Source organism: Bubalus kerabau, chromosome 4, assembly GCF_029407905.1.
Source record: "Bubalus kerabau isolate K-KA32 ecotype Philippines breed swamp buffalo chromosome 4, PCC_UOA_SB_1v2, whole genome shotgun sequence".
NCBI lineage: Eukaryota > Metazoa > Chordata > Mammalia > Artiodactyla > Bovidae > Bubalus > Bubalus kerabau.
The window spans coordinates 9,018,925-9,037,741 of record NC_073627.1 but is presented as its reverse complement, the minus strand read 5'-3'; the positions used below and the strand labels follow the sequence as shown (position 1 = coordinate 9,037,741).

General features: G+C 54.8%; 1 protein-coding gene across 1 annotated transcript; it reads right to left on the bottom strand.

The window, feature by feature from the left end:
* Nucleotides 1-10,236: 10,236 nt before the first annotated feature.
* Nucleotides 10,237-11,629, bottom strand: LOC129651122 (serotonin N-acetyltransferase). Its single transcript, XM_055579821.1, has 3 exons — nucleotides 11,467-11,629; nucleotides 11,020-11,174; nucleotides 10,237-10,696 (listed from the first exon to the last, which is right to left on the bottom strand). The coding sequence occupies exons 1-3, from the start codon at nucleotides 11,627-11,629 to the stop codon at nucleotides 10,391-10,393; spliced, it is 624 nt and encodes a 207-aa protein (XP_055435796.1). The 3' UTR covers nucleotides 10,237-10,390.
* Between the last annotated feature and the right edge of the window lie 7,188 nt (nucleotides 11,630-18,817).

The window sequence follows — 18,817 nt, the reverse complement described above, 5'->3', positions numbered from 1 at the left end:
ACTTTGGCCACCTCATGCGAAGAGTTGACTCATTGGAAAAGACTCTGATGCTGGGAGGGATTGGGGGCAGGAGGAGAAGGGGACGACAGAGGATGAGATGGCTGGATGGCATCACTGACTCGATGGACATGAGTTTGAGTAAACTCTGGGAGTTGGTGATGGACAGGGAGGCCTGGTGTGCTGCGATTCATGTGGTCGCAAAGAGTCGGACACGACTGAGCAACTGAACTGAACTGAACATGAGTCAAGCACCATCCCACCTGGCAAATAGAAAGGAGTCCCAGGGCTTCCCTGGTGGCTCAGTGGTAGAGTCCGCCTGCCAAGGCAGCAGACACAGGTTCGACCCCTGTCTGGGAAGATCCCACTTGCCATGGAGCAACTAAGCCCCTGCATCACAACTGTTGAGCCTGTGCTCTAGAGCCCAGGAATTGTAACCGCTGAGCCCAGGCAGCCTAGAGCCCCTGTTGTGCAACAAGAGAAGCCCCCGCAAAGAGAGGCTCGTGCACCACAACTAGAGAGAGCCCGCGTGCACCAACGAAGACCAAGCACGGTCATGAAGAAGCAAATAAATATTTAGAAAGGCGTTCCAAAGAGTTGTACAAAATTGAATGCCTTCAAAGGCTGAAGGGGCCAGGAACAAGGAGAGAACTGATGAGGAATTCCTTGATGGTCCAGCGGTTGAGACTCGGCTCTTTCACTGCTGGGGCCTCAGCTTCAATCCCTGGTCGAGGAACTAAGATCCAGCAAACCAAATGGTGCAGCCCCAAAAATAAAAATGATTTTTTTTTTTATAATGAAAGAGCAGATGAGGTCTATCAGGAAGAGTTCGTCACTAATGCTGCCCAGGAAATTCCAGATTGACTGGTTTAGCATTCCAGACCTGAGAGAGGCAGAAGCTGCCAAGAGGTTAGGTATTAAAACCTCAGTTTGGTGCTGCTTAGCACTAGGGACTCCATTTTGGGCTTGTCATTGATTTCTAAACAGTGTTAAGCCTCAGGGGTCAGGCTCTAACCTCTGCTCTGGTGTTCACTGGTTGGCTGGGGCATCACCCTCTGTCCCCTGGGGACCTGGGCGCACCCTCCTCTGAGGGTCCTTCCAGCCCTGGCAGCCCAAGATTGCTGCATTTATAGCACTTGATACCTGCTGAACCCTGGATCAGAGTCTCCTTTAATCCACATGACAGCTCCGCCCAGTGAGTATGAACCCCACGTCAGAGAGAGGGAAACTGAAACTCAGAGAGGTGAGGTGAGCTGTATGTTACCCCCAGGGCTGCTAGGCCCCATCGGTTTTCCAAATGACCAGTTCACATCTTCGCATCTCTCCTTGCGGTCACCAGTGTCCTCCAGTCAGGGTCTACCAAGCAAAGGGAGCTAGTGAGCCACCTGTCAGCCCAAATCTGGTTCCCAGATGGGCAGGTGGGACCAGTGAGCCTGGAGACACACATGGCTGCAACTGTGCAATTCAGACCTTGCTGGGTCCACAGGGACAAGCCTCTGAAGGGGCTCCATCACTGACTGACCCTGGAGGCCCTGTCCGCATACATTACCTCCTCCGTGGTGTAGGTAACCAAAGTCTGGTTCTGCACGTACACCTCTTTCTGAGCGCTCTGGGGAAGATCTCCAAAGGCAGGGTGTGTGTGCTAAGTCATTTCAGTCGTGTCCGACTCTGTGTGACCCTGTGGACTGTAGCCCACCAGGCTCCTCTGTCCATGGGATTCTCCAGGCAAGAATATTGGAGTGGGTGGCCATGCCCTCCTCCAGGGGATCTTTCCGACCCAGGGATGGAGCCCAGGTCTCTTGGGTCTCCTGCATTGGCAGGTGTGTTCTTTTGCCACCTCAGAGGATCAGTGCCTGTCGGGGGGCGGGGCTTTTTAAAAATCCCAGCTGCATGCAGGATCTTAGTTCCCTGATCAGGGATGGAACCTACGCCCCCCTGCAGTGGAAGTTCAGAGTATTAACCACTGGACCACCAGGGAAGTCCCCTCAAAGGGAGCTTTTGGGGAGGTGCTGGAAATGTAACAATACATTCTTAAATTTAGCTTGTGTGATTTCGTGCATATTTGTTCTACTTGTTTACTTAAATATCTGGAAGACTGCTTTGCCTATCAGGTCCACTCCAGAGTTCCTGGTCTATCTTGGCTTCACCCCATGGGCCCCTGGTCCACCTTGGCTTCACCCCATGGGCTCTTGGTCTACCTTAGCTTCACCCCATGGGCTCCTGGTCCACCTTGGCATCACCCCATGGGCTCCTGGTCTACCTTGGCTTCACCCCATGGGCTCCTGGTCTACCTTGGCTTCATCCCATGCCTAGGGCTGCCCTCTGGTCTTAGTATCTGATGTGACCTTTCCCTCCTGAATCTAGAGTCTCAGCAAACTGCCTCCTGCTCCCTTCTCCTATGCCGCTACCCCAGCCCCTCTTCAGGCCAGCAGATGGCCCCTGGCTTCCCTTTCCACCCCCAACTCACACCCCTCCTGCAGCTCTCAGCCCCTCCCTAGCCAGCACCCAGCCCTGTTTTTCATTGACACACACCGCCTGCCCTATCGGCCCTTGGCTTCTACTCCGGCACAGCAGAGCTGACCCCTGTCCACACACCATGGAAGGTGCCCTGCTCTCACCAGGATCCGGGAGGCACTCCAGTGCTGGCCTGGCCAGGTGCTGCTGGGCCCACCTGGCCCTGACGCTGGAGTAACCTCAGATCAGCCCAGGTGCCCCCACACCCTTTCACCCAGGGCCCCTCTGCTGTCTGAGGCCCAGCAGAAGCTCCAGAGCTCACATGACCCCTGCTCACCCCACCTGCCACTGAGCAACTTCCTGTCTTTCCCCTTCTGGGAACCCACGACTGACTTTTCAGGACTGACCAGAAGACTTCCTCAGGTTTGGCCTTCACACCTGCTGGGAGGAACATGTCCAGGACCTGGGCTGGGCACCCCCACCTCCAACCTGGGGTCCCAGAAAAGGCCTCCTCTGATAGGGGCTTCCCAGGTGGCTCAGTGGCTAAAGAATCTGCCTGCCAAGCAAGAAGACGTGCGTTCTGTCCCTGGGTTGGGAAAATCCCCTGGAGAAGGAAATGGCAACCCACTCCAGTATTCTTGCCTGGAGAATTCCAGGGACAGAGAAGCCTCACGGGATACTGCCCATGGGGTTGCAGAGTCAGAAACCTCTTAGCCACTGAACAACAAAGCTCTTCTTAGATCCTGTGGCTCCACCTCGCCCCCTGGTGGCTGATCCCAACAACCTGGAGCCGTGAAGAAATGCCCGCTGTTGAATGCACTTCTTTTGTTTGGACACCATATGGCCTATGCTTTCTGGAAAACCCGTCTAGGCACATGGATCCTCAGAGAACAAGACCAGCAGGATACAAAACACAGCTAAACTGGGGCATGGCTCCCATGGTGGGCAGGAAAGGGCAGGGAAGGCTGATCACAAGGCCTCTCTCCCAGTCAACAGGAAGAAAATGACAATACCCCATTACAGGGAGAGAGTGATGGGAACAAAGATAAGGGTGCCCTCTGTAGTGAAATCAACATCAAGAGTGACAGCCATAGTGCCTGGTACCAGCCAGAGTAAAAATCTGCTGAGGTTTTTTTTTGCTTAGCCCCAAAGCATGCAGGTCCTTAATTCCCTGGCCAGGTATTGAACCCAAGTCCCCTGAAGTGGAAACGCAGAGTCTTAACCACTGGGCTGCCAGGAAATTCCCTACCGAGGCATTTCAGACCACTAGACTCGCTAGTCATAGAAGGCGATGGCACCCCACTCCAGTACTCTTGCCTGGAAAATCCCATGGATGGAGGAGCCTGGTGGGCTACAGTCCATGGGGTCCCTAAGAGTCGGACACGGCTGAGCAACTTCACTTTCACTTTTCACTTTCATGCATTGGAGAAGGAAATGGCAACCCACTCCAGTGTTCTTGCCTGGAGAATCCCAGGGACCAGGGAGCCTGGTGGGCTGCCGTCTATGGGGTCGCACAGAGTTGGACACAACTGAAGTGACTTAGCAGCAACAGCAGCAGCAGACTCGCTAGTGATGTGTCCTCCTCCTCCCCTGGGCTGTAATTGAATTCGTCAACCAAGGGAGTAGCTTCAGGTGATGTCAGTTAAGTCTGTCCAATTTAGCAAATAAAAATGCAGGACACCTGGTGAAATTTGAACCAGGTATACAACAAATACTTTTTAAAGAATGAATGATTCCGAGGTGGCGCCTAGTGATAAAGAACCCGCCTCCCAGTGCAAGTAAACTAAAAGATGTGAGTTCGATTCCTGGGTGGGGAAGATCCCTTGGAGGAGGGCATGGCAACCCACTCCAGTGTTCTTGCCTGGAGAATCCCCATGGACAGAGGAGCCTGGAGGGCTACAGTCCACAGGGTCACAAAAAGTCGGACACAACTGAAGTGAGTTAGCACGCACGCATACATGTGATATGTAGAACATTTTTATACTAAAAAAGGAGTTTATCTCAAATTTCAGTTTCACCAGAGGTCTTGAATTTTGTCTGGCAACCCTGTTTGTGAGGTATGAGAAGGGAAGTGGTCAGCCTGGGCCGGTAAAGGGCCGTGAGGGAGCCGGGGAGAATCGCAGGTCTGCAGCAGGCACAGGGCAGTGCCTATCTGAGCCTTGGGCTGGCTGGACCCTTTGGCTACCAAACCTCATACAGTTATCACCTTCTTTTCAAAAGTCCACATTCTGCCATTTCGCTTTTATGAAAGGCTTACATTAATACCTGTTTTCACTAACCAAAAGAAATCTGAAGAGGATTTTCGCTATTCCATGAAAAGAGGTGAAAATCGAAAACAGCATTGGGGGATCGTTTGGCAGCAAACAAACTGAATGCAATAGCAAAAAGCCCGAGGGAAGACGTCCAGGAACCGGAGAAGCCGTTGACTGAGGTTTTCACTGTGATTGCCAGGGCTGCAATGATTACCGGAAAACAGGACTAATTTTGAAACAGCATGTAGGTTTAGGGCAGCTTTGCACGTTGACTGCCTACTGAGGGCTCTATGATAGAACAACGTGTGAGTCTAAGCAGTCAAGCTTACTGTCCTATTCCCAGCCTTCCTCACCAGCCACGCCAGCCACATCAGCGACATCAGGTACAGCAGACAGCAACCCTGACCTTTGACTTCGAGGCAAGCAGACCTAGAAGACACAGCTGTCAGTGACCTGCCTGCCCTGATGGATTCAGACGTGGTGAGATGTTATTAGATGAACCGCTTCCTCTCGGTCCTGCACCCCAGTCTCAGTCTTCCTCCCCCGCCGCCACCAAGACCGACCCCAACCCACCGTCATGACCACCTCTCGGCCTCCCAGTGTGTGCTATCTTCCCCATTCTGGTGAGTGAGTCTAACTGTCGTACGTTATTTCTATTTGATAAACGCTGTGTGATTATCTTATTATTCCTGCCTTCCCTATATGTTAGTGTTATTTTAGGTTTTATGTGTTATTTGGTATGATTTGGAAGGTTATTTGGGGGGTCTGGGAACACTCAAAAGTGTTTCCATATAACTTAATGGTAATTGCTTCTTTACTTCACGCCCTTTCAGCTTACGAAAGTTTCCATGAGAACTCCCTACTTCCCGACAGTGGGGGAAACCTGTAACGTACACCTTGGTTTGATGCCCCCGGCCGTGACTGGCACCTGTCCAGCTTTCCCTGCTTCAGAACCGTGGTCCTCATGCCTGGCTGCCCATTGGAATCCCACGGGAGCTTTAAAAATATTCCAATAGCTGTCTCATCCTCCGAGATTGTGATATTGATGTCCTGGGATGGGACTCCAGGCCTGTGTACCTTCCCCAGGGCATTCTCCTGTGCAGCCTGGCCTCAAAACCACTGCTCAAAGCACATGTTCTCCCAACAGCCTTTTAGTCATGACTTTGCAACCTGCTTGTCTTCCTGTGGGGAAAGAATGTGGGTCACCCAACAGAGGTACCCAGCCCGCCATGTGCACAGAGCCTGGGAGTTTCAAACCTCTCTAGCCCCAGCCATCACTTCCAGTGGAGTCTGTGGCAGTGGGCGAGAGTATAGTCGGACCAAGGGTTTCCTGGCTGGAACTTATGGAGCTGAAAGAGAATTTCCAGACCTAGAGGATTGCAGAAAGGAGTGAGTTTATTAAGAACAAAGAGCAGAGATAATGTGGGCACTGAGAGCGCAGCAGGCAGACACCTCCTGACAGGCCAGGGAGAGCGGACGGAAGGGAGAATAGAGTTTATTACTGGGAGATAGTTAGGACAGCAGGCATGCTCAAGGGAGGGACGACGTTTTTCCTGGGTTGCTGTTGTCATGCAGTCACTAAGTCGTGTCCGACTCTCTGGGACCCCCTGGACTGCAACATGCCAGGCTCCCCTGTCCTTCACTATCTCCAGGAGTTTGCTCACACTGATGTTCATTGAGTCGATGATGCTATCTGACCATCTCCTCCTCTGTCGTCCCCTTCTTTTGCCTTCAATCTTTCCCAGCATCAGGGTCTCTTGTGGGTTAGTAGACAATTTTTAAAGCCTCAAGACAAAGAAAGTTCCTGCTGGAGAGCTGACATTAATGATCGGTTAGAGCGCTATAGGGTAAGCACTGGCTTTCTTGACTCATCTGCGGTCAGGAAGCTGGCTGGTGATGATCAGGGGAATTTTGGCAACGGTTACAAAAGGGTTCAGTCTGCTTTGGAGGTGAGTCCATGGTTCTGGACTCTGCTTCTGTGGCCTTGGGGCAAGACTCCACAGAACTGCTGGGAATATGTAAGGTTCCCCAGAGGACCCTGCTAGAATAATGGGGGGCATGATGAGGGCCCCCACAGGGATCCTGGAGTGAAATGGAATTCCCGCAGAGGCCTAGACCCACAGTTCAGCCCCCTGGGCCCTTGGAAACCCCACCCTGCACGCTTTCCCTTCCTGGTCATGATATTTATCTCTTGTGCCCACTCCACTGCCCTTAGCTGTTCAGAGGCCTTCTGAGGCTCTGCCCAGGCTGGGGGCTGAGGGGGCAGGAGGAAAATGCCACCTACCTGCGAGGCAGTCACAGGTGATACCACTGTCACTCCAGTGTAGAGGTGAGAGGACAAGGCTGGGTGTGGGATGCAAGGTCAACGCCAACAGATGTGTCTGAGTGGGGACTCTGGCTCGGGGGCTGCGTCCCAGGCCCCTGATGATGGAGTTCTACTCTCTATGCCACGGACTCCCTCCAGCACCAGCCCCCTTGAGAGGGTCCCAAGACCACAGCTCCCCCTGCTCTGACTCAGCTCACCTCCCGCTTCTTCTCCCCAGTTGCTCCCCTTTAGGGGTCCCATTGTCACCTCGTCCACCAGATCTCCTCTGGGGCCCCCCAGCCTACAAGACAGGGCTACACACATCTGGGTGCCAGCTGTGGCTGCCCACCGGGTCCCTCCCACAGGCTCTGTGGTCCCAGGCAGATCCTGGGCGATGGTGGGCTCCTGCTCCAGGACATTCTATGACAGTGGAGCCGGGTTGTCCAGGCCACACAGAGAACCCCAGAGGGCCATGGGACCTGACTGCCCACCTGCTCAGCAGAGCCTCCCTCTGACCTGGCTAAGCCCCCACCCCACTAATGCTCTGTAGTGGTGAGATGACCAGACAGACTTGGCTGTCCTCACGGAGGAGAGGACATTGAAGTTTCAGTATGGGAAGGACGTTCTGAGGGGCTGCATGTCCCCACAGGGAAAGTGGGGGCTGAGCTGGGGGATGTTCTCTTGGGGCCGAGGGTGGGCAAGATGAGCCAATAACCAGAAGAAAGGCGAGGAGATGAGCAGACCCAGAATCAGGAGCATCACAGAACCCAAGGAGGAGTGGCCAGTAGCATCTCCTGCAGCCAAGAGTGTAGAGAAGAGCTCAGCTTCACCCTGATGGCCGCTGGGCGTACTTCCAGGAGAGAGGGGTGGGGGTGGCTAGGGGCCAGAGGCACCAGGGCTCCTCCGGGTGACAAAGCAGAGGTAGCAACAGGCAGAGGACATCGGTGAAAGGTATACTGATCAACCAGCGTGGCCAAGGCCTGGAGAAGTCTCCCCACCCCACCTTGCCTCCAGCACAGAGCCGGCGGTAGCTCAGAGGCACCGAGGTGGCCTGGCACAGGGTGGCACTGACCACTGATCTGGGCCAGGCGAGCAAGGGCCGCGTCAGCGTCAGGGTCCCAGGGAGCTTCTCAAACGGGGCCCCACCTGCTCCCTCTCCTCTTCCGCGTGACAGCTGCGAGGTTCCCACTGCTGATTCCTTAATCCCTGGATGAGAGGGAACAGCCGAACCCCTGATTCATGCTCCGAGGTCACCTCCGTGCTGGGACCCCGCCCTTCACTCCGCCTCTTCTCTGCTTTTGCTCCGTGACCTTGACCACCGCCTGCCAGCACATCCCACAGCTACGAATTAGGCCAAATGAAGTCAGCCTCTTGTGACCCTTCTTGACCCTAAGAGTCAGCTGTTTGTTGATCAGTTCCTCCTCAGGCTGTGGGCTTGCTCAGTGTCTGTCCTTCCCACACGCGCCACCTGGAGCAGTCTGCCTGTCCTGCTTGCTGCCCTGGGCGTGCACACAGTCGGTGCTCAGTGTTTGCAGGAAGGGGGGAGGGAGGAGTCCAGCCGTGTTCTGGCAGCTCCAGGGGCACCTCCCCGTGCCCCGAGGCTCTCAGCTTTAGGGTCCCCACCCTGGGAGGGGACGACACATAGGGTGACCCAGGTCCCAGAGTTCATGCCTGGATATGCCCGGTCCTCCCCGCAGGCTTCCAGCTGGCACCTGGAAGTGACCCTGTGCCCTCCCCACCCACCCACCCACCCTGCTCATCATCCGGCTATAGGTCTACCCCTGGCCTCACCGGCCTACCCTTCACCAGCAGCTACCAGTCAGGAGCTACACTGACCACCTGCCTGGCGGGGCCAGCACGGCTGCTCCCACCCAGCTTGGAGGACGCAGGGACTGTCTGGACCGGGTTGTCGGCCTGCACAACACCCCCCCCAACACATCCCAGAGACCCCATGGGGCCGGCCCTGCTCCCAGGAGCTCCCTCCCCTAGGAGAGGCTGAATCTGAGGGGAGATGCTCCTGAAAGGGGGCTCCTTGGGAGACCGAGGCCCCCCTTCCTCAGGGCCAGGTCGGGGGACACTCAGAGCCTGTGCGTCTCTGCAGCTCGGGGCTGAGGCCCTGACAGCCCCTGTGCTGCCCTGCCATCGGGAGCCCTCCTGGGGGTGGGTTCCTTTCTTCCAGGGTCCTGGGCTGCTACTCAGCCCCTACCTCTTGCTCTGCTGGTATGGACCCCTCCCCGTTACTGTGAGTGTGCCCCTCCTGGGGACGAGGCTGGGGTTCCCGCCGCGTTCTCAGCCCTGCCTGGCCATGGCCCTCTGCTTCTTGCCTCTCCCCATAGCAGAATCAGGGTCTGCTGGGCGGAGGGGAGGGCCGGCCGGGCCGAAGCAATGCTGGGGTGGGGATACAGCACTCAGTCACTCACAATGCCTCCCTGTTGCAGCCTGGGGGAGCAGAGACCAGAACCTGCCCTGGGACTCAAGGGTGCGGTATACTGCGCCCCCATGATTGTCCCAGGAAGCATGCCCAGCGGACATTCTTGGGGCGGCACGTGCTCTCTGCCCCACTTCACTGCCTACCCCAGCGTCCTTCCCCACGGAAACAAACAAGATATTCCTGATCAACAGCAGAGCCTTAACTTTACTCCCTCTTTACAGTGAGCTAATCCAGCTCCCCCGTATAGCTATTCCCTAATGATCTCACGTGACTTCTGCCAATAAAAGTGCGGGCTGGAAGGAGCCATTTTGTTTTCCTGCCATGGAGAGCAGGAGGGCTCCCTGACTCCCCGCTGGCCAAATTATATGTGTCTATCTTTTCATTACGTGCTCACCCCTGTTTCAGGTCTATCTCACCCACTGTGCAGGACGCGGCACCTCCCCTCAGTCCTTCACCCCCCACCCGATGGGATGGAAGTTACTGTGGGCAGAGGATCCAGGGCACCTGGGGTCGTGAGGAAGCAGGGAGGTGGCCCCTGCCCTTCCCTCCCACCGGCTGCCCCCACTCCAGGGATGAGGACCAGAAGGGGCAGCCCTGGGTCTGGGGGCATAGGGGCTCCTTTGGTGAGACGCAGAAGCAAGGCTGCAGGATGCCTCCCACTGTCCCCAGTTCACAAACCCAGCACGTTTGGGCACAGTTTGGATGCAGGGGGTCCAGAGGGCCTGGCATGGACAGAGAGAAGTACACAGTACTTGTACCCCAGGAGGGCACCTGGGTTGGGAGCAGCTGCCCTGCTCTCTCTTTATTTCACCCATTCTCTCCGTTCCACCATCCATCCCCTGGGAATCACCGTCTCCCTTCAGACCAAGCAGAGCAGGGGGCACGGCAGGACAGAGAAGGGGACCAACCGGGGATTGAGTAGGAGCTCCCGACCATGGGCTCCCCGGGGGGTCAGCGGTCACTGTTCCGGCGCAGGGCAGCGTGGCCCCGCAGGGAGCAGTGCATCTCTGTGAAGGTCAGTGAGCCCACGACGATGGCACATGGGCCCGCGGGACGGAAGCCGAACCTCTGGTAGAAGGGCACCAGCGCGTGCTCGCACATGAGCACGGCCCGGCGCACGGCCGGCTGGCCGCCCACGTGGTGCAGGTAGCGCCACAGCAGGGCGGAGCCCTTGCCCTGCTGCCGGAAGGTGCGCTGCACGGCCAGCACGTGCAGGTGGGCGGTGCGGCCCCCGGGCCTGTGCAGCGTCAGCGACTCCTGGGGCGAGACACGGACACGAGTCAGGGTCGCCTCTGTGCACCCCAAAACCACCCCCGCTGGGCCGAGAGCAGCTGCCCCGAGAGTCCCCAGTCAGCCCCCTTCTACCCAAGTTAGGAGCTATGACCCTGCCCCTTTGTGGTCCTCTTCATCAGAGCCTTGAGCCCCAAAGGACTGGGCTCTCTTGCCGGGAGAGGACCCACCGTGAGCTCCTGTGTTGGATCCCAGCCTCCTGCTCCTCCCCCACATTCTGCCTCCACGGGAGGTGGTGCCCTCCTTTCCTGAGGCCTTCCCGGGACTGGGCAGGTCATCCCCATCCTCACCTGAGTAAGTCTCTCCTCGTCCCACAGGGAGCCAATGATGAAGGCCACGAGACGGCCCTCCACGAACCAGCCCAGGGACAGCTTGGGACACAGGGTCAGGAACTGCTGGACCTCGTCCAGATTCAGGGGGCAGTTGCCGGAGACAGAGATGAAGGCTGCGTCAGGAAGCACGAGTGGGTGACCCCCAGTCCACTGAGCATCTGCTCGGATGCTGGGTGGGCTCCCCGGGTCCCCAGGCCTCCCCTGGGAAAGCATGGGATTCAGGGCTGCTCTTCCCCCCACTCTCCTGAAACACACGTGTGCTCCTGTACACGCACAAAACACACCGTCAGACACTCTGGGGGCCCGTGTACCAAGGACAGGGGACTCCAGGGTCTTCTCCCCCAAGGGCAACAGTGGCAGAGTTCAGCAGAGTCCCGGACCCTGGGGGGCCAGGGAGCTGCTCACCCTCTCGCTCAATCTCAAACACGCCGGCAGCATCCTCTGGGGTGAGGCAGCGGAACTCGTTGGCGGGGAGCGTGTGGCGCCGCTGGCGGCCTGGGGACCCTGGGATCCCAGACGGCAGGTGCAGAGGCGAGGGTTTCAGGCAGTGGATGCTCAGCGTGGACATCCTGGGTGCGGCTGCCACCCAGGGGGTCCCCAGCTTCAGAAGGGGCCTGTGTGACAAGGAGGGTCCCTCCTCACCTGTTGGAGAGGGGCGATGGTCAGAGGGCTGGTCCTCATCTCCCAGGGGGCCACCCAGGGTGATGGCGCCTCTTGCCTCTCTTGTAGGGGACCTGGAGCGGGGAATCTAGGGGCTAGAGCATCGATTCCTCCTGCCCTGTGCCTGCTCACTGGCTCCCTGGGCCCCTTTCTCACTCGCTGACCCCCTGTTGATGTGAAGTTCTTAGGGGCGGCCGTCCCTCCCTTACAAAGCCCATGAGCTGCACATTCCCCTTCCCGCCCTCTGCCTCCTTCTCTCCCCCGTCCCCAAGCCCTAGGCAGGGGACTCCTGCTCTCAAATTCTAGGAGCCCAGGGTCCAGGGTTCCACTTACCAGGACTCCTGTGTTGCAGGAGCTCTAATGTTCCCCCAACAGAGCCACCACTCTGGAGGCTGTCCACAGCCTCAGGACCAGAAAAGTCCGGACACTTGTGATGTTGATCTCAGAGATTTCTAATCCCCTGCCTGCCCCACCCCCACGTTACAGGCAGATGCAGCCAGCAGGGCTCTGCTCCCCTACCCCCCACGCCGAGCCCTGTCCCTGCTGGCTGAGGCTGAAACCTCAGATGGCACGTGGATGTGGAGGATTACAGTGGCTGGCTGAGGCCCCAGGGTTTGGGGGGATGAGCACGGGGCTAAGCCTCGTGGGTCCAGTCTAATCCATGTCCTGGCGCCAACTGACTGGCACAGGTGTTCACGCTCTGTCCCCTAGGCAAGCCCGCTTCTGAGGGTCCTCCCAGCTCTGGCAGCCCGAGCGTGTCATCATTTAGAGGACTTGCTCAGTGGCTAATCAGAACTGCAGAACCAGAGGCAAGAGGCCAAGGCTGGGTATGGGATGCAAAGTCAATGTCATTTGATGTCTCCATGTGGGGACTCTGGCTCGGGGGCTGCATCCCAGACCCCTGATGATGGAGTTCCACTCTCTATGCCACAGACTCCCTCCAGCACCAGCCCCCTTGAGAGGGTCCCAAGACCATGGCTCCCCCGGCTCTGACTCAGCTCACCTCTTGCTTCTTCTCCCCAGTTGCTCCCCTTCAGGGGTCCCATTGTCACCTCGTCCACAGATCTCCTCTGGGCCCCCCTCAGGGCTACACACATCTGGGTGCCAGCTGTGGCTGCCCACCGGGTCCCTCCCACAGGCTCTGTGGTCCCAGGCAGATCCTGGGCGATGGTGGGCTCCTGCTCCAGGACATTCTATGACAGTGGAGCCAGGTTGTCCAGGCCACACGGAGAACCCCAGAGGGCCATGGGACCTGACTGCCCACCTGCCCAGCAGAGCCTCCCTCTGACCCGGCTGAGCCCCCACCCTACTAATGCTCTGTAGCGGTGAGATGACCAGAACAGATTTGGCTTTCCCATGACGGAGTGGACATCAGAGTCTCAATATAGAAAGGACATTCTAGGGGCTGTGTGTCCCCACAGGGATGCTGGGGCTGAGCTGGGGGATGTTCTCTCTGGGTGGAGCCGCGGGCAGGATGAGCCATTAACAGGAAGAAAGGTGAGGAGACGAGCAGGCCCTGGATCAGGACACATCCCAGAACCCAAGTACTGGACAATCAGCAGCATCTCCTGCAGCCAAGCGTGGAGACAGGAGCTCAGATTCTCCTAACAAGGACACCCCCGATGGACTTTACGAGTCCTTCCAGGAGAGAAGGGTGGGGGAGGGTAGGGGATAGATGCAGAAGAGCCACTTTATGGTGACAAAGCAGAGGCCGCAGCAGGGCAGAGGGCACTGACGAAAGGTATATGACCCGCCGGCACGGCCAGGGCCAAGCTCCCCTCACCCGGTCCACCCCACCCGCAGCACAGAGCCTGCCACAGCTCAGCTGCACCTGGAGGGCCTGGCACAGGGTGGGGCTGCCACCACGTGACTGCTGCCGGGTTCCCGCTGCAGGCCCCCAGGGAATCCACCTGGGGGAAACTGAAAGGTGGACCCCACGAAAAACTCCAGTGATGCCTCCAAGACCCCAATTTTCCCAACAGAGCAACTGAACGGCCCAGACAGGCAAGGAAGACAGCGCTCAGTTCAGGCACTCGTGAAACTGTAAGAGTTGCGTTTTTTGGTGGTTTTGAGGGCAGCATCATTCTCTCATTCTTCCCCTGCACTTAAGATCTGCCCTGCACAGAGTGCACAGAGGGCAGTTTGCCTAATCATATTTACCTTTCCAGCCTTCCCAGGTGGCACTGTGGTAAAGAATCCGCCTGCCGATGCAGGAGAGGCAGGTTCGATCCCTGGGTCAGGAAGATCCCCTGGAAGAGGAAATGGCTACCCGCTCCAGTCTTCTTGCCTGGAGAATCCCATGAACAGAGAAGCCTGGCGGGCTACAGTCCATGGGGTTGTAAAGGGTCGGGCACAACTGAGGGACTGAGCAAAAATTGACCTTTCCAACCCTAATCTGTCACTAGCAGATTCTCCAGGGGCTGGAGACCGAGATGGAGAATTGTGTGCAGGAGGTTCACCCGGCAAGCTCCCAGCAGCTTATAAACCCCTGGAAAACAGAGATTGCATTGAATGTGTGGCAGCGAGCTAGATACATAGACAAGGATTCTATCAGCTAGGTATTGATTCTTCTGCTGGTGAGGATGACACTTAGCTCCTTGACTTCCTGCGGATTTCCATTGAAGCCTCCTTTGGATAGATAGGCTGAATATGGTCTCGTCCTTATTTAGGGTTTTCAGTATCTGCCATGGTACACAGGTTCCTCAGGAACCTTCCAGACCTTTCTGGAACGGAGGTGTCAAAAGCAGGGAGAGATTGCCACCTCCTGGAGAAAGAAGGGACCTACAGCTCCCTAAGGATCTGGAGCCCAGCTGTGCAACAGAAAGATCCTGGGAGCCCCACACATGATATTCAGTTTTCTAGTAACCACATGAGAAGATGCCAAAAGAAACAGGCTAACTCGATTTTAATAAGATCTTGTATTTAACCCAGTAGATAAGGAGTATTGTCATTTCAACAAATAACTGATATAAAATTATTACACATATTTCACATTCTGTTTTTTTTCTTTTTATACTGAGTCCGTAGCTTGATGTAATAAAACTGTCTTGAATCTTAAAAAAAAGGGTACATAGTACAAATTTATGGTATGGTGTGGTGCCAATTATATGTGAATCTATACTTGAGGACCCTTTTGTTTTAAAAAATTATCATTTCTATCGTATATAATTATATATTTATTATAGAATAAATACAAAATACAGATGAAGGATGACAAAAAAGTCGTGTGTATTTTACATTTACAGCACATGTCAGTTCAGACCAGCCACATTTTTAAATGATGCCTAAATAACTTTATTTATTTATAACATATTTATTTATTTGGCTTCACCAAGTTTTAGCTGCAGCATGGGGACTCTTAGTTGTGGCATGTGGGATCTAGTTCCCTGACCAGGGACTGAACCCAGGTCACCTGAATTGGGGGCACCGAGTCTTAGCCACTGGACCACCAGGGAAGCCCAAGATCAGCCACATTTCAAGTGCTCAAGAGCCACATGTGCTTAGGGGCTCCTGCAGAGGGCAGCCCCGATCTAGAGACTAAAGTTTAATGAGACAGCAAAATCTTGGGGAAGGGGCAGCACATATGTATGTGTGTGCATGTGTACACATGTGCATATGTATGTATGTGTGTGTACTGTGAGTGTGCCTGAGTGGGGTGTGTGTCTAGGAAAAATGGAGAACTGGGGACCTGAGCAAAGACAGAGGTGTCCAGTGACCTGTTGGCATATTCGGGACCTTTGAGAGAGGCTGGCTTGTTTTGCACAATCATTTAACGTAAATAATTTTTTTAAATTGAAGTATAGTTGATTTATAATATTGTGTCCACTTCCACTGTACAGCAAACTGATTCAGTTATATGTAGATATACATTCTTTTTCATATTCTTTTCCATTATGGCTTATTACAGGGTATCAAATATAGTTCCCTAGGCTCTACAGTAGGACCCTGTTTTTTATCCATTCTACATGTAAGAGTTTGTATCTGCTGACCCCAAACTCCCAATCCATCCTCCTGCCCCTCAGCAACCTCAAGTCTATTCATTCTCTATGTCTGTGAGTCTGTTTGGTAACAAAACTCTTTTGAGCACCTACTATGAATCAGACCTGTGCTAGATTCGGGAATACAAAGGTACAAAGAAGACACAGTCCCACAGGAGAGACAGGCATGCCAACAAATGGTCCTAATAGAGTGAAATAAATGCAATCAGGCAGGTATGACTAGGCAAGTGGAGGAATCAGTGGGCACAATGGGGCTCTTGGAAGACGTCATAAGATGAAAAGGAGTCCTTTACGCAAAACCATGGGTTGAAGTAGAGGAATGAAAAATGCCAAGCAAAAGCAGAGAGGCACTGGAGAGTCAGGATCCTGGCATGAGCAGCTGAGGCTGCAGCAGGGAGGGTGTGAACGGGATGCAGCTGGGAGGGATTAACGAAGGAATTCCTGAAGGGCCCCGAGCACCATGCTCTGATGGACCATGGAGAACCACGGAAAGACACTAAGCTGAGAAGTCGGATGGTGGTGTTTATACGTCAGTCTTCCAGGAACAAGGTGGTGAGGGGCGGAGATGAACTAATAGCAGCAGCTAACGTTGATCAGGCTCCTGCAGTGTCCAGGCACCGGCAAAGCATCTCCGATCCTTCATGTCAATTAAATTCTAACAGCCTTACCTAGTAGGTATTGCTATCATTCCCAAAGGAAACCAAAGCTCAGAGAAGTAAAATAAGTTGTCCAAGGTCACCTAGTGAGTCAGTGGCAACACAAGCTTCAAACCCAAGTTCATTTAACTCCAGAAACTCAGCCTTAACCACTGCACCATCCCATTACCCCAGCCCCATCAGACCCTTCCAGTGAAGCAGCCAGGGGCTATTTGCTGTGAAAAGGGAGGTGGAGGGACCAGGTTCTGGGCTTAGCTGACTTACAGAGCTCCATATCAAAGGCTGACCCTCAGGTGGCCAACTTGGTACCCAGGTAAGTGTCCCTGCCATCAACCTGGATGAAGACTCTGGGAGAAGGCAGGGGTTTTAGGGAGAAGATGCCATTTTGCTCCCATGGCTGGTCATCCAGGAAGCGCCCATACTTTGGTGGTGGGGCAGTGGTGGTGAAGAGTATGGCATGGTTAAGCCACAGCAGCCCTGTTCCTGTTCTGCAAGCTGGTCTGGCAGATTTGCTGTCCTTGGGCCCTGAATCCTCAGGAAGGAGGGAAGCAGGATGAGCCTGCCAATCCTGGGCTCTCACTCACAGCTCACCCTTTCCACTGTCACCCCCAGCACAAAGGGTTTCACCCTGTGGACTGCAACCCATCCTCATGGTCAGGAGTGAGTGGCCAGCCAAAGACCAGCTGCTCCGGGTCTTCATTCTGATTGTACTGCAGGGTGACCTTGGGCACGTCCCGCAGTTAGTTCACCCAGGGCATCAAAGCAAGGAGGAGTGAGGCTCCAGGAACAAGAAGATCCTTTAAAAACTTTTTTAAATGATGGTACTGATGAACCTCTGGAGGAGGAAATGGCAACCCACTCCAAGGTTCTTGCCTGGAGAATTCCATGGACAGAGGAGCCTGACGGGCTACAGAGTCGGACACAACTGAGCGACTAACACACACTCGCGCGTGCACACTGATGAACCTGTTTGCAGGGCAGCAGTGGAGACGCAGACATAGACAACAGACTTGTGGACACAGCAGGGGAAGGAGAGGGTGGGACGGATGGAGAGAGTAACAGGAAACATTAACACTACCAAATGCAAAATAGATAGCCAGTGGGAATTTGCTGTATGACGCAGGGAACTCAAATGGGTTTGGTGACAACCTAGAGGGGTGGGATGGGGTGGGAGGTGGGAAGGAGACTCAAGAGGGAGGGGACATATGAATACTTATGGCTGATGCATGTTGATGCATGGCAGAAACCAACACAATATTTCAAAGCAATTATCCTTCAATTAAAAATAAATTAAAAAAAAATTTTTTTGACTGAGCTGGGTCTTTGTTGCAGCATGAAAGCTTAGTTGCCCTACAGTGTGTGGGATCTTAGTTCCCTGAACAGGGATTGAACCCATGTCCCTTGCATTGCAAGGCAAATTCTTAACCACTGGGCCACCAGGGAAATCCCAAGAACCCATGCTTCTAGAGCAAGCCACTGGTGGACCTCAAAGGCATTTCTCCAGCCAGCCACTGAGGGTATGGGAGGGCTCCCCAGGACCACACCCTTCCTGTCTCCCTTTCCCAACCAAGGACCCCAGTGCTGCAGGCAGCCTAGAGCTCCCAAACATTCACTGCAAGGCGAAAGGGACCTCTCTGGGCCCATCTGGATTTCCTCCTACTCAGAGGTTTGGAGAGGCCAAGCAGGGTAGGGTTCCAGTAGGGGGCAGCGTGGGGCTCATGCTCACTTGAAGGTTCTGGAGAGGCGGCTGTGGCCAGTTAAGGCAGGGAAAGACAGCCTGCTTCACGGGGATCTGTTCACTTGGCTGCCAGGTCTGCTGCCTCCTGCACCCAGCCAGCCCCTTAGCAAGGGGAGTGGCCAGGCTGGCTCAGTTTCCGGCAGGCACATTTGTAAATAAGCAAAATTCTCCCGAGAAGCATCTCTATTCTCCACGAAGAGCTAAGTGTTGAGCCCATGAGAGAACGGTGATTTTCCGCTGGGGAATACAGGTCTGTTTTATTTTTTTTTTTTTTCCCATTCAACAGTTATGAAAATAAAAATCAGGCAGTCACTTCCATCCAGGGTCACCCCCACTAGCCAGACTGGAAGTGCAAGAGACTGTGGCTGGGGGCTTGGGGTTTGGGAAGTAGTTAAGTCTCACACTTCACCTGGAGCATCTCAGGGCTGAGTGAGGTCACTGAAGGTCACTAGGAGGTAGGAAGGAATGTACTGAGCTTCTCTTTGGAAAAGGGCTCAGTTGCAGTTCAAACTGGGGGCGATAGACAGGGCTTTGAGATAGCACGGGCAGGCAGGGGCCAGAGAGGGCTGCTCTCCCCATCCCAGCTTCTTCTCCTCGGGTATATGGAGGAGACAATGGGAAACTGGCCCGATGGAAGTTTGGAACCTCAGACCTTTGATGTACCCACCAAGATGGTACCATTACTGAGTGCCAGTGCTTACTAG

Coding starts and splice junctions, on each gene's coding strand:
- LOC129651122 (XM_055579821.1), bottom strand. CDS start 11,629: ATGTCCACGCTGAGCATCCACTGCCTGAAACCCTCGCCTCTGCACCTG. Junction 11,175..11,466: donor GTTTGAGATTGAGCGAGAGG/GTGAGCAGCTCC, acceptor TTCCTGACGCAG/CCTTCATCTCTGTCTCCGGC. Junction 10,697..11,019: donor ACGAGGAGAGACTTACTCAG/GTGAGGATGGGG, acceptor GTCTCGCCCCAG/GAGTCGCTGACGCTGCACAG.